The sequence below is a fragment of the Anolis carolinensis genome, chromosome 5, assembly GCF_035594765.1.
Source record: "Anolis carolinensis isolate JA03-04 chromosome 5, rAnoCar3.1.pri, whole genome shotgun sequence".
NCBI classification, from domain to species: Eukaryota; Metazoa; Chordata; class Lepidosauria; order Squamata; family Dactyloidae; genus Anolis; species Anolis carolinensis.
In genome coordinates, this window is record NC_085845.1 from 90,004,082 (window position 1) to 90,023,809 (window position 19,728).

Consider the following 19,728-nt stretch of genomic DNA (forward strand, 5'->3'; position numbering starts at 1 on the left):
AAGTGCTCTAAGTTCTTGTGATCAGATCTGACCACGATCTGGTGCCGTGCCCCTTCAAGCCAGTGCCGCCACACCTCAAACGCCACCTTAATCGCCAACAACTCCTTCTCCCATATGGTATAGTTCTGCTCGAAGGGTGTTAGTTGCCGCGAGTAAAATCCACAGGGACGCAAGGTCCCTGAGGAATCCTTCTGAGACAATACAGCCCCCAACGCGTAGCTAGAAGCGTCCGCTTCTACCACGAACGGTCTGTCAACATCAGGATGGGTTAGTATGTTGTCCGATTGAAAACTAGACTTTAGTTGTAGAAACGCCTCGTGAGCTTCCCGCCCCCACACAAATGGCTGTTTCTTGCGCAGAAGCTGCGTCAAAGGTACCGTGAGCTTTGCAAAATTCGGAATAAACTCCCGGTAGTAATTAGCGAAACCCAAGAACCTTTGTACATCCTTCTTAGTCTTCAGCTCCTGCCATGAGTTGACGGCGTCAACCTTATGTGGGTCCATTTTAAGTTCCCTACCTGACACTACATGACCTAGGAACTCCACTTCAGGCACATGAAAGACGCACTTGGAAGCCTTGGCGAAAAGCCCATTAGCCCGCAGTCGGTGCAGAACCTGCTTGACATGTTGACGATGTTCTTTCTCGTCCTTAGAAAAAATCAAGATATCATCCAAATAAATCACTAAAAATTGGTCAATTAGGTCCCTGAACACATCGTTCATGAACCTCTGGAATACCGCAGGAGCATTACAAAGCCCAAAAGGCATGACTCGGAACTCGTGGCATCCGAAACACGTGTTAAATGCCGTCTTCCATTCATCCCCTTCCCGTATACGGATTAAGTTATAGGCCCCCCCGCAGGTCAAGCTTGGTAAAGACCTTAGCCCCTTGCACCCTTGATAACAGTTCCGAGATTAAAGGGAGCGGGTACCTATCCCGAATGGTGTATTTGTTTAGGATCCGATAGTCACAGACCAGCCTAAGTTCCCCAGTCTTTTTGGCTACAAAGAATACTGGTGCCGCAGTTGGAGAACTAGATGGGCGAATAAACCCCTTGGCTAAATTTTCATCTAGAAACTCCCGCAAAGCTTGCCTTTCCGGTACAGTCAAGGCATACAGCCTCCCTGCTGGCAGTTTCGCACCTTCTGCCAACTTGATGGCGCAATCATATGGCCTGTGCGGTGGTAATTTGTCCGCTTCTCTTTTACAAAATACATCAGAGAACTCCCCATACTCAGCAGGCACTCCCTCCATATCAGAATGAGTAACATTTAGAGTGCAACAGTCCTGCCTCTTTAAGATCACTTTACGTGTTGCCCAATCTACTTGTGGGTTTACTACAGCTAGCCAATCCATCCCCAGGATCACATCATATCTAGGCAAGCTCGTAATATCCCACACAAACGTTCCCGTTACTCCCTGCACCTCCCACGTTACTGCTGAGGTTTCATGGTTAACCACCCCAGTCTCCAGCAGTCTCCCATCTGCTCCTTCCACCCACACGTCGCATGCCTTGCGCACTCTAGGAATGCCATGCTTCTTAGCAAACTCAATATCTACATAGGAGACCGTAGCCCCTGAGTCCAGCAGTGCCAAAGTAGAAACAAGTTCCCTTCCCCCAACAGATAATGTAATGGGTACGAAAACATGCTTCCTCCCCTCAGTTGACTGCTTGAGGAGCCCTAGTGCGTTGGACTCACGTCGCACTAGGGCTGGCCTTTTCCCGAAAGCTGGGAAGGTTTCACATTACAATTTTTGGCAAAATGCCCAGCCTTCCCACAGTACAAACACAAGCCCAGCTGCCTCCTACGGCTCTTTTCCTCTGTAGACAGCTTTTTAAAGACCCCAAGCTCCATGGGCTCTTCCCCCATCACCACAGGTGCCCTGGTTACATGCATGGGTGGCGCACACATTACTTTTGAGTGTTTACGAGCCTCGAATCTTGCGTCTAAACGCAGCACCTTAGCTACTAAGGCGTCCCAGCTTTCAGCCGGCTCCAAGCGTGCTAATTCATCCTGGAGCATATCACTTAACCCGGCAGTAAATAAAAGCATGAATGCATTTTCCCCCCAATCCAGCTGGTGGCGATACAGGTTAAACTTATTTAAGTAATCCAAAACAGTCCCCTTTCCCTGTTTCAACCGATACAGAGCCCACCCAGCGTTCTCCGTGCGGAGAGGATCCCCAAAAGTATCAGTTAACAACTTTTTGAAATTATTCAAATTGTCCTTGACTGGGTCATTTCCCAAAATTAAATTAGTGGCCCATTGTCCTGCGGGACCGGTCAACAAACTCAAAATAAAGGCCACCTTGCTAGTGTCTGTAGGAAAAGCATGAGCACTGAGCTGAGAAAAATAAAGCTCCACTTGTGCCAAAAAGGTTGGCAACTTGCACCTGGTTCCGTCAAAGCGTTCAGGAGTCAAAACATGTCCTTTCACAGCCTGAGCTGTTTGGCTAACGGTAAAAGCCGTTTGCAATTGGTCTACTTTGGCCCTTAACTCATCCATCGTCTTCCTGACGGGTTTATTGCTGCAATAAACTTTTTATGGGCGTTGGGCAATCTGTCAAGGACAGAACGCCACAAGATTCAAAGTAACAGAGTTTATTAGATTACAGAACTCAAAAATGCCCGTAAAACACAAGGGCCAGGCAGTTTTTGCCTTTAGGAGCAAAAAGGGGCAAAAGTAAATGTTCAAAAGATAAACCGGATTAAACCGGAGTTTAATCCGGGTAAAAACAAACTGCTTGCTTCAGCCTGGGTATAAACGAAACAAAAGCCAAGGAACAAAAGATACAAAGAATGCAACTAATTGGCAGCAGATTCCTCTCTGCTGCCAACACTGTGCTTAGAGTAACTTGCGTCGCTCCCCCACACACACAGCAGACAGGATCTCCAACACGAGTAAATCAGCCAAGGATTGTAGCAGTTGAGTAGACCAGTTCCGTTCCGTAGATCAAAGCCAGAAGCAGACGTTTGTAGTTTTTCCAAGTCCAAGAAGGGGGGAAGACAAGCCGTGGTCAGTTCAGTCCGAGTTCTCAAAGCAGGAGATGGCGTCCGTCAAGAAGACGACGGAAGGTCAAGCTAATAAGAGTAAGCACAGGTTTGCACAAACAAATGCCCACACAATCCCTCCCGCCGTCTGACCCTGGATTCCAATCAACTTACGTCACAGCACAGGAAAGCACACAAGTCTTCAGGGAAGCGTCCCACACACACACGGATCCCAAGCGTTTGCCCAGATTACCTTGCCCAACGCAATTTGCAATTGCTCCCAAGCCCCATTTTATGCCAGTTACAAATCTTCATCACTGTCAGCTGTCCTCCTTAACCCGGGCGTTTCCTCATCACTTTCCTCGTCAGAGCTGGAACACCTCTGACTACGCCCAACAGCATCTCCAGCTGTGGATCCCGTCCCATCCCTCCAGCTAAACCATGGGTCTAATCCTGAAGGTCCCCATTCATCTTCTGTCCCATCATGGCCAGTGGCACCCACTTCCTCCCTTACCCGAGTCCAATCCATCTCATCCTCCTCTGAGCTAACCAGCCCCTCCTCCATTCTCTCCGTAAACCCTTCGAAAGACTCCTCGTCAGATGGTGCTGCAAATATGTCTCGCAGTCTTTTTCTCTCTCGCTCCTCGAGAGTATCTGACTCTCGAGGAGTCTTACGCCCACGTCTGTCAGTAACAGAGCCATGAGGCTCAATCATAACAAAACTATATCTTTCAATTGCTAGTTTCCATTTCTTAGAGTTACCCCAAGTTCCGATAGTTGCATATATCAAATGATATTCATCTTCCTTTATTAGGGGTTCTAACTCAACTTTTTCATTTTGTTTATTCTGCACGATATTATACAGATAAGAAAACCTGGAATATTCTGATTCACTTGATTTGTATTCTCTTGTGTAATTTTCTGGGTGCTCGCTTTCTCACAAGATTTCCACGTAGTTTTCCACACTTTTGCAAAACAACAATATTAAGTAGCAATAGAAATAAAAGAAATGAATGCATATTTATATACAGAGTTGCAATAGAAGCCAAGCTTAACTCATCTTCAGGTATCTAGCAGTTCCCTCATAAGAACATATGGTATGAACCCATGTTGAGTGCTCAATGAGCCTTTGCTGCAGTATTAATAAAACATATTACAAGCCTTTCTCAAATCCACATTTGTAACTAAATGGTAGGTTGCAGCTCTGCAAATGGAAATTATATTCATGGCTTATGGCCTCCTGTGTGACAGGGAGAGCTGTATAGAACTCTAACTTAATTGGAAGAAATGGTCACTGGGTAGCTTAAGACGTTTAAGTGTTGCCAAAGGCAATTAGAAATCCAAGGATACTACAGGAGAAGCTAGAATATATCCTCAACTTGAGGTGTGTTTCCTATAAACCAAATTAAATGAGATTGCGTGCCCCACCGAGAATCCTGTTATAGACAGGCAAGTCATAAAATTATGCAATATAATAACGCTTTAAAAAACTTTTCCCCTTTCTTTCTGGTTTTGTTTATTCTCTGGGCCATGGCTCCCTATATGTGTTTTTTTTTCTTGGTGCCCCTGAACAGTTGGATGCACCATGACCTTTGTGCACCCACATTGGATATTAAACTTATTTTATGTAAAAAAAAACTTGTGAAAAATCATTTTCTTGCTTGCATGGGAATATCTGCTCATTCAACCATGCATTTGTGTACTCCGTACTTTCCTCTAGAAATTGTGATTCAGTGCAGTTTACCACCATCAATACCAAAATTAAAGGAATACAGATTGGAGCACATACCATCATATATGTAAAAGCATACGGAGAAATGCCACTGATGTTTTAATTATATTAATGTACTTGTAGCCATCAAAGAAAATTACCATAGATGTCCATAATTAGATTTAGATCTAGAAATACATCCAGACTGTAAATCTGAGATTTTGTAGGATAATAACCCTTTTGACTCTTTGTTCTTGTTGTCAGTTCTTGACCGATGAGGTACACTGCTGTCTTGTCTGGTTTCAAGGGTTCAGTTTGTTACTGACAACATACCCTAGTTTAAAAGTGAAACAGCTTTCTGGGATTTAGGTGGAACTGAGAAATTGAATAACATCAGCATCTGGTCCTCAGATTAACCTCTCCTTGTGGTTCACATAAAATGGAGTGAATGTTCAAGATTATTAGTTATGACAAAATAATGATACATTAAATGTTGGGAGTGTTTTGCCAAATAGACAGTGGTGAACTTCACAGATACCATCAATGGAACAATTGAAACAAAAAATACAATCCTACCAGAACAGAATATGTCCATGACTGTAAGGCTTTGTGGAAAAATTTGGGGGTTCTGTTCTGCTTTAAGGGAGAGGAGGGCTGTGACGCTGGATCTACATTGACATATGATCCAGATTATCAGAGCAGATAATCCACATTATCTGTTAACTGGATTATATGAGTCTACACTGCCATATAATCCAGCTCAAAACAGATAATCTGGATTTTATATGGCAGTGTAGAACCATCCTGTATTATTACATGAACCCAAGAAGTAGCTGTATGTTCTTCAGTAGCTGCCTTACATTTTAATGAGAAATTGGGTTTAGGAAGATATCAGCTGATTGGGCTTTTTAGATAAAGGGATGATCTACTATATATGGCGAGAATTATGAGACCTTTCAAAACCCTCTGATATATACATTTTCACTTGACCATGGTTTCACTTATTCTCTTAGAGCCCCTTGTACACCCATTCTTGGTAGTCCTGTGGGTATAAGGGCCGTACTGAATTGTCTCTGGAATTGATTGCCTGTTATTTTTAAATATAAATGCTGTAAAATAAAGAGGCAGGGAAAATGCCGAAGCATGACTTTAGCCAAGAGGCCTTCTCACACTTTGATTTTTATCCTGGCAGAAGGTTGAGCTCAGAAAACATAATCAGCATGGATTTTTTGAGTTAAAAAAACTGGGGCTGCTGTCACATATCAGAAAATATCCAAAACATGCCTTTGAGTTTCTTCTTTATACGGTGTAAGCATTGTGAATTGTGCCTAATTAAATGAGCTTGTTGTGTGCTTCAGGTTTTTGTGACAGTAACTGATCGTCAATAGGAGCGTGAGATCTCTACAATAAGAGATAATGTAAGAAGGCACAGAATTGTCTTCCAAAATATGTCAGCTGCATTCTCTCTCTGCCTCTCTTTCTCTCTCATTTCAATACCTGTCAGTCTATTGTCAGCTTAAATTATTATCATCATCTACACTTAGCTTGCCCTTTTCCTTTGTGCTGTACATTGGTGAAAAGAACTACAGTTACAGCTAATTAATGTTTATTTAGTTCTAATGGTAGGTTAAGCACTGTATGGATCAGCAGACTGACATGGCATAGAAATCTGTACTGAGCTTAAATTTGAGCTTCACGGTTTTCATAACTATAATTCTATGCAAGTACGAAACACTTAAGCAAACTTGCCTAGGCTTGGCAACTTGTCTGTGGGTTTTCTGATCTACACATTAATCTTCTTTATATATAAAAATACAGCCAGTATATGTTTGCGCACGCAGAACTCGAAAAGTAGTTGGTTGATCAACTTGAAATTTTGACACAACATGGCCTACCAATACGTACGTGTTTTAATAATGAGTTTGGGGAAGGAGAACCACGGATGATGGGATATGCAGTACTTTCAATCATTTCATCTCCCACAGACCACTGCGACTTGCACCAATGACAGATCAGGACCAAACCTGGCACCTCTCCCCCCTTTATGTCCTGGTGCGGTTAGGGGAGGACAAACCACGGATGATGGAATTTTCAGTACCTTCCCCCAAATCAAACCACTGCGACCCCTGTGAATGATGGACCTGAATCATATTTGGCAAACAGACAACCCATTGCCCACTTCGCATCCTGGTGCTGATAGGAGAAGGATGGACCACAAATAATGGGATTTGCAGTGCCTTCACTCAATTCAGCTCCAACTTCAACAGACCACTGAGAACTCATACAAATGAAGGACCTGGACAAAACCTGACACACAGACTCCCCATGACAACACAGACTCCCCATGACAAACAGAAAACACTAGAGAAGTTTGGGGGACTGAATCTGGTTGGTCAACAGTAAAAGCAAAAGTAGATTGTGCCCAGTTAAGATACCTCAAGTGAATTTCTACTCTTCATAATAACCGTCTCCCAGCATTGTGCTTTGAGGAAATGAGAAACCGGCAACATCAGAAATTTGGCCTAGAAAACCTCCTACTCAACTACAATCTTCCTGAATTGAATTCTGCCCTGGACATGAATAAGAGGCAACTAAGAGACTGGCTATTTTGGATTGATTCAAGAAGGACTTTGCAATCAACCAGGAACTCAAAATTTCCCCCATGGTTTCCCTTTTTAAAAACCAAACATTTTAGAGCCAGATATCTGATTAAGCTCAAGCCACCATCCTTAAGAATTGCCTTTACTGAGCTGCGATTCCAAGTAATGCCTACCGCAGTGCTAGATGGTTGCTATCATAATGTGTCATGGGAAAATAGACTATGTATCTGCAGTCAAAGTCAGGTAGAAGACATTGTGCATTACCTGTTAGTTTGTCCATTGTATAGTGCCCCAAGAGAAAGACACCTGGAACCCTTGCTGACTCAACGTAAAGGGAATTGCTTAGCAGAAACTGTGCGTTTTCTGCTGAGTGACACAAATGACTATGTAACTCACAAAGTAGCCCTGTTTGCTCTATCTGCAAAAAAGATCAGAAAGATAGAATTAGATAAAATTGCCATCAACTGCCAAGGAGACTCAAAGGATTAGGTGGACTCACAATATGCATTTGTATGTGAACTCTTTTGCAATATGTTTTTTAATTACTGTTAACTGGCATTGTTTTAGCTCCTTGTGGGAGCGTGATTATGGCTTCTGCTCAGTATCTTTGGAGTCTCTTGCTCCGAGGGTACTATTGTGTGCATGCGTTGCTTTTTGTAATGGCCTTGGGCTCGTACAATAAACTATTTTTGATTAATTGATTGATATTGACCTTGATTGATGGGAGTTATAGTTCACCTGCATCCAGATAAATGGTGATCCCTGCTGACAATGGACCGGGACCAAATTTGGCACAGAGAACCCTCATGAACAACAGAACATACCGCTGTAGTTTGTGGGCATTGACCTTAATTATAGGAATTGTGGTTCACCCTTACCCAGTGTACACTAAACCCAGCCGACAACAGATCTGGACCAAACCTGGCACACAGACCCAACATGGCCAACTCGGCCTACACACAGGAGTTGCGGGGTGATTGCCCCAGGAATCCCACTCATTCCGACCAACATAGCGTTGAAATTCACACAACTTGAACTTCCAATACGCCTTGCGATCACAATGACTTATCAATAAACCACAGGGGCAATCTTTGCAAATGTACAGTTTGAAATTGGAAAACAATTGCTTCTCTCATGGACAATTATACATGGCATACTCCAGAGTCGGTAAACTGTCCGATCTTACCTTTTATGCAGAAAAAAGACAAACCAAAAATGTCATTCCACTAACTTTACACTAAAAATGAATTTTGGTAAAAAAAAAAACCCCTCTTTTTCATTCCTTACCATAATAAATAAATTCCTTACCGCAATAAATAAATATATGTGTCACAATTTTCCCTCCACAATTTAAAAGTACATCCCTCTGTATCCGTCACATGACTCCCAATATGAGAAGAATCAGGAAAATAAGATTTTGACGGCAAACAGAAGGTCAGCTGCTGTCATCCCATCCTTTTTGTCTTGTTTTTATTTATGCTGCACTTTGAAATGTTCATATGACTGGTCAAACAAATAAATTATTAGACTCCCAATATGACTATCAACTGTTTAATTCACATCTTTCCATATTTATATTTCTATGTACATAGGGAACAATGTTATGAGGACTATTCATGGTGTGGGAGAGATGATGACTCAAATGGTTCTCAGCAGAGGCTCTATTTTTCCGATTTCTGTTCCTGATATACCACCAAGCACTCATCCAAGCAAGCAAGCCAACATTGTGGAAAGTGAAGATGTCACTGTGATGGATACCAAGTTAAAAATCATAGAAATTTTACAGGTAAAAATCTTAAATCAAAGAAAAGCATAACAATGACTTGTTGTGGACTTGGCAATTGGGAGAGATGGAGAGGATTCAGATTAGAGAAATTGAGAGAAAAATCTTGTGTGGATTCAAATTCACTTGTATTATTTTGGATTTCTTTCTTTTAACAACCATACATAATATTTCTTTTCTGAGTATGACTCAACCCTTTGAATGGGAAAAATGGTTTCTAGCATTAACTTCATCTCATCAGCTCTCAGTCTTACTAAAGTCAGAATTCCCTTGCCTTACTTTATGTGGCTAATAGTAAACAGGGCTTTAATACTGGTACAGGCTGAGCATCCCTTATCCGGAATTACAAGATTCAAAATATTCCAAGATCATCTATCTGGCTGAGATAATGACACCTTTGCTTTCTGATGGTTCAGTGTACAAATACCTTGTTTCAGTTGCAAAATTATTCAAAATATAGTGTATAAAATTACTACCAGGCTATGTGTATTAGATGTATATGCAAAAAAATCGCGTTTATACTTCAGTCCCATCTATTTTCCAAAATCTAGGGTGGGAAGGGGGGGGGGGAAGCCAAAATATTCAAAACTCTCCTGGTGATAAGCATTTCAGATAAGGAATACTGAACATGTAGTACAGGCAGTCCCTAAGTTACAAACATCCGATTTACAAATGACTCATAGTTAAGAATGGGAGTGAGACAACAGAAACTGAGAGAAACCTACCTCGCAGAAGGGAAATTTGCTCCTGAAAGAGTTATCATAGGAAAAGGTGTCTCCACTGAAATTTTATCACCAATCCTTGTTTCCACAGCAAGCCAATTTTTTCAAAATCTAATTATCACAGGAACAGAGAGGAGAGATTTTCTGAACATGGGCACAGACATCAGAACAAACACCACAGAGGTGTTAACCCTTCCCTTTGTGATCCAGAGCGTTCTCTCTCTCTCTCTCTCTCTCTCTCTCTCTCTCTCGATCTCTCTCTCTCTATATATATATGTCTGTCTATCTATCTATCTATCTATCTATCTATCTATCTATCTATCTATCTATCTATCTATCTATCTATCTGTCTGTCTTGAACTTGAAGGAACTGGGGGCAGTGACAGCCGACAGGGAGCTCTGTCATAGACTGGTCCATGAGGTCATGAAGAGTCGGAAACGACTGAACGAATGAAGAAGAAGAAGAAGAAGAAGAAGAAGAAGAAGAAGAAGAAGAAGAAGAATATCTATCTATCTGGTGTTACACTTAAAAGATGTACCTACAGAACATAGTTCGTAACTTGGGGACTGCCTGTACTATTTTTCAGACATGCAAAAAACATGGACTCTATAATAATTCAAAGGATTAGATTCTGAAATAATAAATGTGTTATATTAAATATCCTTTAAATCAACATTTGTAACTTTGATTTCATAGATAAATAATCTTCAAATATTTCTGAACTCAAAAGTATTTTATCTTTTTGCCTTAGTTTATTCTTAGTGTTCGGCTTGACTACAGAATATCCTACATGCTATCTATTTACAAGAAGGAATTTGGCGAGAACAATGAAAACACTGATAGCACCATAATGTCTCAAGCTGATTCGCCAGTGATAACTTCAGGTACTCTTGCTAAAGCAGTTTTAATTCTAAATAAGCATTAAAATGAACAAATATGATTTGAAAGACCCTTTATTACTATGCTTACTTTGTGGGCATATTGTTACCTAGCTCCAGTGAAATCCCATAATCAAAGGGCAAGTGAACAAATTATTGTCCTTGGGTAGTGTGTTAATAGTGTTTACCTCTTTTCTGTGCAATTCCAGTTATTACTGATAATTTATGACTAGCACAAAATAATGGAAGGGTTGTTGTAATATTAACTGTAGCACCATCTCTTTATTTCCTTTTGTAGCAGTTGTTCCTGATATAGATGAAATTGCTGCTCAAGCAGAAACTATGTTTGCTGGCAGGTAAGTTCTCTAAGGGTTGTATTCTTTCCACTTTATGCTTGACCAACCTTCATCCTTCTCCTCTGTAATAAACAAAGCCGACAAACATTTCCTGTTCAGTCTTTACTCTGTCTCCTGCTGTAGTACTATTTCTGATACTACATCCCAACATTACATTTTGAAAATGATCTACACAGCTGTTTTGTCTGATACATCCTAAAAGGATAGTATCTTCTAGTAGGTTTAACTCCTCCATGACTGGAATCTGGCTTACAAGGAAGAGTTCAAGTACAGTTTTCAACATACTTCAGATATATCTTCTTTTGGGCTAAACTGTATTCAGGATTTTTTAAAAGAGCAATGAATCTCCTGGACAAATAAAAGCAACAAAATATACCTAATTTACACCCTTAGGTTTTAGTCCCAAGTTTACTTAATAGAAAGAAAGTTTTTTGTGCTTTGTACATCTTACTTCTGAGAAAACATGTTTAGGAGAAAACAGTTTTGTTTTGACTATTAAGAAGTTCTGACATCACATTTGTGAGGACTTACAGGCAATAATGAATAATTTTACCATTTTGTTCCTAGCTGTGAGAAAGTCATAGAAAACTAGTTTTTAAAGATTAGTCACACTTCAGTACTAATTCTGTGCAAAAAAGAGAACATAGTTTCCTGTATTTTCTACAAACAAACATATCTGTTCAGTAAACAAGTTTCCTGTGAAGAAACAGCATTTTCTGTGCAGGAAACTTGTAATCCATACAAGAACGTTATCTTCTATGTAGAAAATCCTGGGCAGAATCTCATTTTCTGCACAATAATACATCTTTTCACAGAATAAGTCTCAAAACTATGAAGATTCTCTCCTGTTAGTTCTCATCAGGGTTTTCTAAAACCAGTTTTACAACCATTTTCTGAATGTTTTCAAACATTCTTTTCATCTCTAGTGTGTAAAAAAGTACACTAGTATTCCCTATATTTCTATAAGGAGCTCAGTGATAATTCCCAGTGCAAGAGTCAGCCAAGATGGAGGGTCCTGCAGGAAGTGAAATCCTAGATGGTGGTGTCAGGCTCCTTTCCAGTTCAAGTCCCTGTCAACAGGCTGAGCTCACCAACTCCTTCTATCATGTCAAAGAGTCTCAAGCAGCCAGCAGGGATCACAGGGGTTAGAAATGTAGATAAAATCTAGTTAGCTGGTCAAGTTTCAAGAAGTCTGGAAGGAAGGAAGAAACGAAGAAAGAAATGAAGGGAAGAAGTTCTGTAGAACCTCAATATGATTTGATATGTTGCTCAGACTCTTTATCTTTACCAAATTTGTTCATTAGTTTTGGGTTTCTTTGCAGAAAAGAAAAAAATGCTGTGCAGCTGGATGACGAGGGAGGCAGAACATTTTTGCGGGTCCTCATACATCTTATTATGCATGACTACCCTCCTTTGCTTTCAGGAGCCTTGCATCTGCTGTTCAAACACTTCAGCCAACGGGCAGAGGTTTTGCAAGCATTTAAACAGGTACAGACACTGAAGTGTACTAGGAAATAAGTTTTTGAATTTTTTATTAAAGGCAATTATTTTACATATTTTTCCTTTTCAAACGATATCAGACTGCAAGCCTTCCTCCATGAAATGTAATTTAGTCAGAAAAATTTAGATGTTGCTGTTACTGAGCTATTGGGAACTGCTGTCTAAGGCCTGGACAGATGTTCTCTTCTCAGGTGAGAAAAGCAGAGTGTGTTCACATCCCTCCTCTTGGCCCACTTACCATGGTTTCTGAACATGTCTGTACCATGTATGTGTGTGTATATATATGCACTGTACCAGGTTCTGTCTCTTCTGAATTAGTATGACTAACAAACAGCTGGGAAAGTTTTGTTTAGCAGTTGACAGTTGTTGCATAATGTCCTTCTGCCAGCTATTAAAATGAAGCTATGTTGATGAGGTGCATAAACAGTTACTGTTGCCTGTTAAATGACAGCGGAATAGTTGACATACTTTTTTGTGGAGGAAAGAAGTATCTAATTAGGAAATAAACTGAGCTGGCTGTAGTGAAAGCTAGGAAATGATTTTAGGCGAATAAAAGACACATAGGTTTTGTGTGTGCTTGCACAACACAACTCAGGGCGCTTCCAGGCAGTTCCAAAATCCGTATTTTAAAAGGGGCGTAAAAAATTCCGGGACCTGACTGCAGGTCCCCACACAAACCTGTTAGTCCCAGGATTGGGTCCCCTGCCATCCTCACAAGCTTCCTCTGTATTGGAACAAGATGGAGGGCAGACAAAGGAAATTCAATGGAAGGGTTTTTTTAATTTAAAAAAAAAACACTCTGTTATGCACTGGACTGTATATGCACACATATGAATATCTTAATATAAATATGTGCTCATATGAGGTCCAGCACATAATAGTGTAATTAAAAAAAAATTCTGTTGGATTTTTCTTTCCCCAAATAGTTGATTCAAGCTCTGTTTAATATTATAAAGTTTAAAATAAGGAGTTTCAGAGAGTTCTAATTGCTTTACACTTGTGCTTCCCTTGAGCTACCTGTGTGTCCATTTGAGACCCCAACCAGCTGATCAGCTGTTTCGGGCTTTCAAAAAGGCTAAGCACCATCAAAAGACTTAAAGCGGAGCTATAGAGGCAGTGAAAAAAGCCATGTACTCGACATCTATCGTCATTGCCAAAAAAAAAAAAAAAAGGTCCTCAGACCTTTTCAGAGTGGGCAAAGGGCTACTAAACCCTAAAGCAGAGGACCACGTGTTCAATACCAACAACCACTATGAGAACTTCACCCGCCATTTCACCAGTAAGATCAGTTGGATTCAGGATGCCTTGGTTACAATGTAAATTTCAGTCAGTTTTGCTTTTGCCAAGTTTGAACTTAAATTGTGTTGTTGCTGTTTAAAAAATGTGCGCGCAATTCCATATGCATTTATGGCAAAATTACTTTTATTTGTATTTCAAACTAAAACATACATGTATATGCATTTTGATGTACGTTTATATGTCAACCATAACATTGTAAAATTCAAATCCATGGAGAATTGTAAGGTTAAATGGATGATCAACTCCTTAGTTTGGGAGTTGTTAATTAAGCCAGATTACTTCACAATGCAGTTTGCACATAATTACGTGCGAGAGGCCTTGAATGACCATGATATCACACAGAGATTTGCTTATGACACATCAATACCAAAATGTCACAGATAAGAGACCATTTTCTCATCTCTAACACAATGCTTTTCATTGGAATCAGGTTTTCCATGCCACTTCAACTTATCAAGTGAATTTATAATCTCATAATATACATGCATGCATGAACCAGACCTTTGATTTTTGTTTTGTTTTTATCTATGTAGTCTGTGATGTGGGAAGTGTTGAAAGGTGGAAATTGCATGGTCCAATGAAAAGATTAAGTCGTGGAGTAGATTGGAACTATACAGCAAGAAATAATGTAACTAAACATTTGTGATATTTTGGTTATTTCACAGGTTCAGTTGCTGGTGTCTAATCAGGACGTGGACAACTACAAACAGATTAAAGCTGATCTTGACCAGTTGAGGCTTACTGTAGAAAAATCTGAACTTTGGGTTGAAAAGAGCAGCAGTTACGAGAGTGGAGAACTTGGTGAAAGCCAGACGAAAGGAAGCGATGAGCCCAATGAGGTTGTTATTTTGTCTTATGCTCTGTGTATACTGTATACTGTTTCAATTTTAATAGCATTCCACACTGCCTCTTTATCCCAGGATCTGATCCCAGATTATCTGTTTATCCCAGGTTATCTGGTACTGGGGACACATATACCGTATATACTCGAGTATAAGCCGACTTTAATATAAGCCGAGGCACCTAATTTTACCATAAAAAACTGGGGAAACTTATTGACTCAAGTATAAGCCGAGGGTGGAAAATGCAGCAGTTACTGGTAAATTTCAAAATGAAAATAGATCCCAATAAAATTATATCAGTAGGTTAAAGGTTTTTGAATATTTACCATATTTCAAAGAAAAACAGTAAATTAGCTCTGTAAGTGGAAAAGTAGGGTCAACAAAAACAATATGGTATTAACAATAACTTAATAATATAATAATAATAATAATAATAATAATAATAATAATAATAATAAAAACGTCATTTGTACCCCACCCTATCTCCCCATGGGGTCTCAGGCCAGCTTCCAACATAGTAACAGGCAAACATTCAATGCCCACATAAACAATGCAGAGCTAGATATAGATCTACAATTATATATACTAATTTCACATATGCATTTCCCCTGAAATGTTTGCAAATCCTCTCTCTATATATGTGCATTTCCCCCCTACAATATTAGGAAGCCCTATATATTTATGTTTATACTTATCTAGAAATCTCTATGTGTGTGTGTGTGTGCATTTCCCCTGCAATATTTACAAGCCCAATATATCTATATTCATATCTATCTATCTAGACATCTCTCTGTATTTAGATAATTATATCTATATAGGATTTGCATAGACTTGCAAACATGTGAGGCAAAAATTCATAAATAAAATAATGTATACACATAGATACAGATATAAAGGTATATGGAAATCTCTAGATATCTATATGTATATAGAATATTCAAAGACTTGCAAACATGAGGGGGAAATTTATATATAAAATTAATGTAGATAGACAGACAGACAGATAGATACAAATATAAAGGTACATAGGGATTGCAAAGGCTTGCAGGGGGAAATGCCTATAAAATAATGTATACACATGGATACAGATATAAAGGTATATGGAAATCTCTAGATATCTATATGTATATAGAATATTCAAAGACTTGCAAACATGAGGGGGAAATTTATATATAAAATTAATGTAGATAGACAGATAGATAGATAGATAGATAGATAGATACAAATAAAAAGGTACATAGGGATTGCAAAGGCTTGCAGGGGGAAATGCCTATATCTCTGTAGCAGAGATTAACAAATATTTCAGGGGGAAATGCTTTTATAAGATTAATGGATATATATATATATATATATATATATATATATATATATATATATATTCTTCTTCCTGACTTGCAAGGGCTTCTTTCCCTTTTCAAAACATTTCCTTGGTTAAGAGCGAGGGAGGCTTTGGAAAAGTAAACACTGATAAGTGAGGGTAAGAAGAGAGATAAATATATTGCAAGCAACGGCCTCCAGGCTGCCAGCTTGACCTTGACTCGATTATAAGCCGGGGGAGGCTTTTTCAGATCATAAATAGGGATGAAAAACCCAGCTTATCTTCGAGTATATACGGTATTTCAGTTTAAAGCAGATAATCTGGGATCATATCCTGAAATAAAGAGCAGTGTGGAAGGACCCTAAAACCCCTTCTACACTGCCATATAATCCAGATTATCAAAGCAAACAATCCAGATTATCTGCTTTGAACTGGATTATAAGAGTTTACAAAGCAGATAATCTGTATTTTATATGACAATGTAGAAGGGGTTTGAGGCCCCTTCCACACTGCCCCTATATCCCAGGATCTGATCCCAGATTATCTGATTTAAACTGGATTATATGAGTCTCCATTGCCAGATAATCTGGGATAAAAGGATAATCTGGGATCAGATCCCAGGGGCCAGAGTTTGTTCCTCAAGGAAACAATGTTTGTTTCGAAATATTCAGGGGAGCCACCGTTTTGTGGAATTGCAACAAAAACAACAATTTAGAAATAGTTTAAAGAATAAAAGACCAGTAACAAACTACTTTTCTCCTCTCTTAGCAAGAAGTTAAGCTTCAATTCATATTAAAAATTCACATTGATAATCTCACGTTGCTCTCTTCCACCCCCACCCCCCTTTGCTTCCTTTCTCTCATAATAAATTGCAATCCTGTGGATAGGGATATATCTTTATTTAAGTTTATCTGCAATGCGTAATTATAGTGGGACATAGGAAATGATGGCATCAATTTCAAAAATAAAAGCTACTAACAATAAATACCAAAAAAAGGGAGAAGACAAAAGATATTCTTAGGTGGAAAAGTTAATGTAAGACTAGAATGATTTCTTGGAAAGTTGTGGAAAGTGTTTGGATTGATTTTAATTCCCAAACATGGAAAGGGTTTATAATTTACAGACTTGATTAATCAGTAACTCTGGATTACTGGGACATAATATTATTTATACTAAGTATAACATGATGTTAGTGAATTATTGCCAGCCATTGTCTTTCATAGTTGCTAAGCTATTGATTCATGTTCTGGCTCATGTTGAATGTTATAAATTCAAACTTTCCCCCTGACTTCTTAAATTATAGGAATCCAATATGTTGAGCCCAGTCCAGGATGGAAGTAAAAAGCCTCAGATTGACAGCAATAAGAGTAACAACTACAATATTGTTATGGAGGTATGTTGATCAACATTTCTTTGAGCATCAGTTAAAAATAAAGTATGTGCCTTTGACTTATAGTGACACCATGAATTCCATAGGATTTTTCTATTGTGTTCCTCTAAATATCACTCATAGCACCTGCTAGGCTCTGGTATTCTCACAAGCATTAACCAGGCCAGGTTTTTATTATTATAGCATTGTATACGTTCCTTCACTTTTTATTTTACTACAACCTAATTTTTCGTTTTGTGAACAGATTTTAAACCGTTTAAGCAAACTCTGTGTCCAGAATAAAAAATGTCGAAATCAGCAGCAAAGATTGCTTAAAAATATGGGAGCACATAGTGTGGTACTGGACCTTCTGCAAATACCCTATGAGAAGGTAATAATTACATGTGGAAGTTATAATTATTTTGAATTACAATTCTCAAAATCTCTTCCTATTGTCTGTATTGGCTTAGGAGTTTGAGAAGCTGAAGACCAATGACATCTGAGCATCTTAAGCTGGAAGACACTCAATATTGTTTTGAATCTGTTTGGGACGTTAGGCAAATGTAGCTGAAGTGAGGAAAAGTTAACTTTTGTCATTTATCATTTGGCTGGAAGGATTTTCAGATAGGCTGTTTAAACAAAAGTTAAAAACTGTAGGGCAATTATATGGGTTCACTTGAGAGATAAAATAAAAAGACATTATCCATTTTAATTAGGAGGCATTTATTTTCATGACTTCATTTCTATTTATTTTGCACTATTTCGTAGCAGCCTTGATTTTAATTCAGGTACAAGCAAGGTACAATAAAAATTGTGATTATTATATAAAAATCAGACATTAAATTAGAAATATTTGTTAAGCATTAGAGAAGCAGAGGCTGAAAGTGTGTGACTTGATCACCCAGTAGGTTTCCATAGTCAAAAGGGGAATTGCATCCTGGTCCAGCATTCAGACTACTATGCCACATTAGCTAATACAGTAGAGTCTCACTTATCCAACATAAACGGGCTGGCAGAATGTTGGATAAGCGAATATGTTGGATAATAAGGAGGCATTAAGGAAAAGCCTATTAAACATCAAATTAGGTTATGATTTTACAAATGAAGCACCAAAACATCATGTTATACAACAAATTTGATAGAAAAAGTAGTTCAATACGCAGTAAGGTTATGTTGTAATTACTGTATTTATGAATTTAGCACCAAAACATCATGATATATTGAAAACATTGACTCCAAAAATGCGTTGGATAATCCAGAATGTTGGATAAGCGAGTGTTGGATAAGTGAGACTCTACTGTAGATGTGAGCAAGTTCAATCCCCTGCTGAAGTTTTGAAAGTGAGTAGGAGATATTTGATTTATTGCTACTTTAACACACTGTGTTTGGTGGCACAGTGTGTTAAAGCGCCGAGCTGCTGAACTTGCAGACTGAAAGGTCCCAGGTTCAAATCCCGGGAGCGGAATGAGCGCCCGCTGTTAGCTGTTGTGAACTGCCAACCTAGCAGTTCGAAAACATGCCAATGTGAGTAGATCAATAGGTACCGCTCTGGCGGGAAGGTAACGGCGCTCCATGCAGTCATGCTGGCCACATGACCTTGGAGGTGTCTACAGACAACGCCGGCTCTTCGGCTTAGAAATGGAGATGAGCACCAACCCCCAGAGTCAGTCACGACTGGACTTAACGTCAGGGGAAACCTTTAATTTTACCTATGTTAATACCAGTGTTTAAACATCTATCTGTTGTTTACTTTTTCCCACTTTTGTTGGAAGACTGATGAAAAGATGAATGAAATTATGAATTTGGCTCACCTCTTCCTTCAGAACTTCTGTCGTGGAAATCCTCAGAACCAAGTTCTCCTTCATAAGCATCTGACCTTATTCTTAACACCTGGTGTGAGTATTTTTAATCAATCTCTTTTTTCCTGTCCATTTTTTTAAGAACTCAATAACGGTGAAATAATAAATGTGCTGTGCTAAACACAGTTAAACTATAGAGGTAGGATGCCCATCTGTGAATGTGTGGGACACCTGGGATGGTGATTTTTTTTCTTTACACTGGACAGCCTTTAAAACACTGTCAATATAACAAAGATTTTAAAACCTATTTGTTTAATGACAGAGATCCAACTCACTATAGCTACCTTGCCACAATTCTAACCATTCAGAATGGTTAGAGTATATATTGGTAACAACATTATCTACAGTTAAGGATAAACAAAGTCTTTGGTTAATCAAGATGTTAAATGTTAAATGTTAACCACAAATAAACTGATACCAGTATATCCCTTAAGCCCAGTTAAACTAATTAAATTTGCAATGGCTTTTTGTCTACTGTAGTAGTGAGGATCTGGCAGA

General features: G+C 39.0%; 1 protein-coding gene across 3 annotated transcripts in view; it reads left to right on the forward strand.

Annotated features, from left to right (window-relative positions):
- itpr2 (inositol 1,4,5-trisphosphate receptor type 2) overlaps window positions 1-19,728 on the forward strand; it is a 277,201-nt gene that overhangs the window by 106,641 nt on the left and 150,832 nt on the right. For all 3 annotated transcript variants that reach the window (XM_003221489.4, XM_062981778.1, XM_062981777.1), the window contains 8 exons: window positions 8,896-9,089; window positions 10,561-10,693; window positions 10,986-11,043; window positions 12,366-12,531; window positions 14,508-14,681; window positions 17,306-17,395; window positions 17,637-17,762; window positions 19,144-19,266. In XM_003221489.4, the coding sequence (XP_003221537.1) occupies window positions 8,896-9,089; window positions 10,561-10,693; window positions 10,986-11,043; window positions 12,366-12,531; window positions 14,508-14,681; window positions 17,306-17,395; window positions 17,637-17,762; window positions 19,144-19,266 (1,064 nt within the window). The remainder of the gene's footprint in view (window positions 1-8,895; window positions 9,090-10,560; window positions 10,694-10,985; window positions 11,044-12,365; window positions 12,532-14,507; window positions 14,682-17,305; window positions 17,396-17,636; window positions 17,763-19,143; window positions 19,267-19,728) is intronic.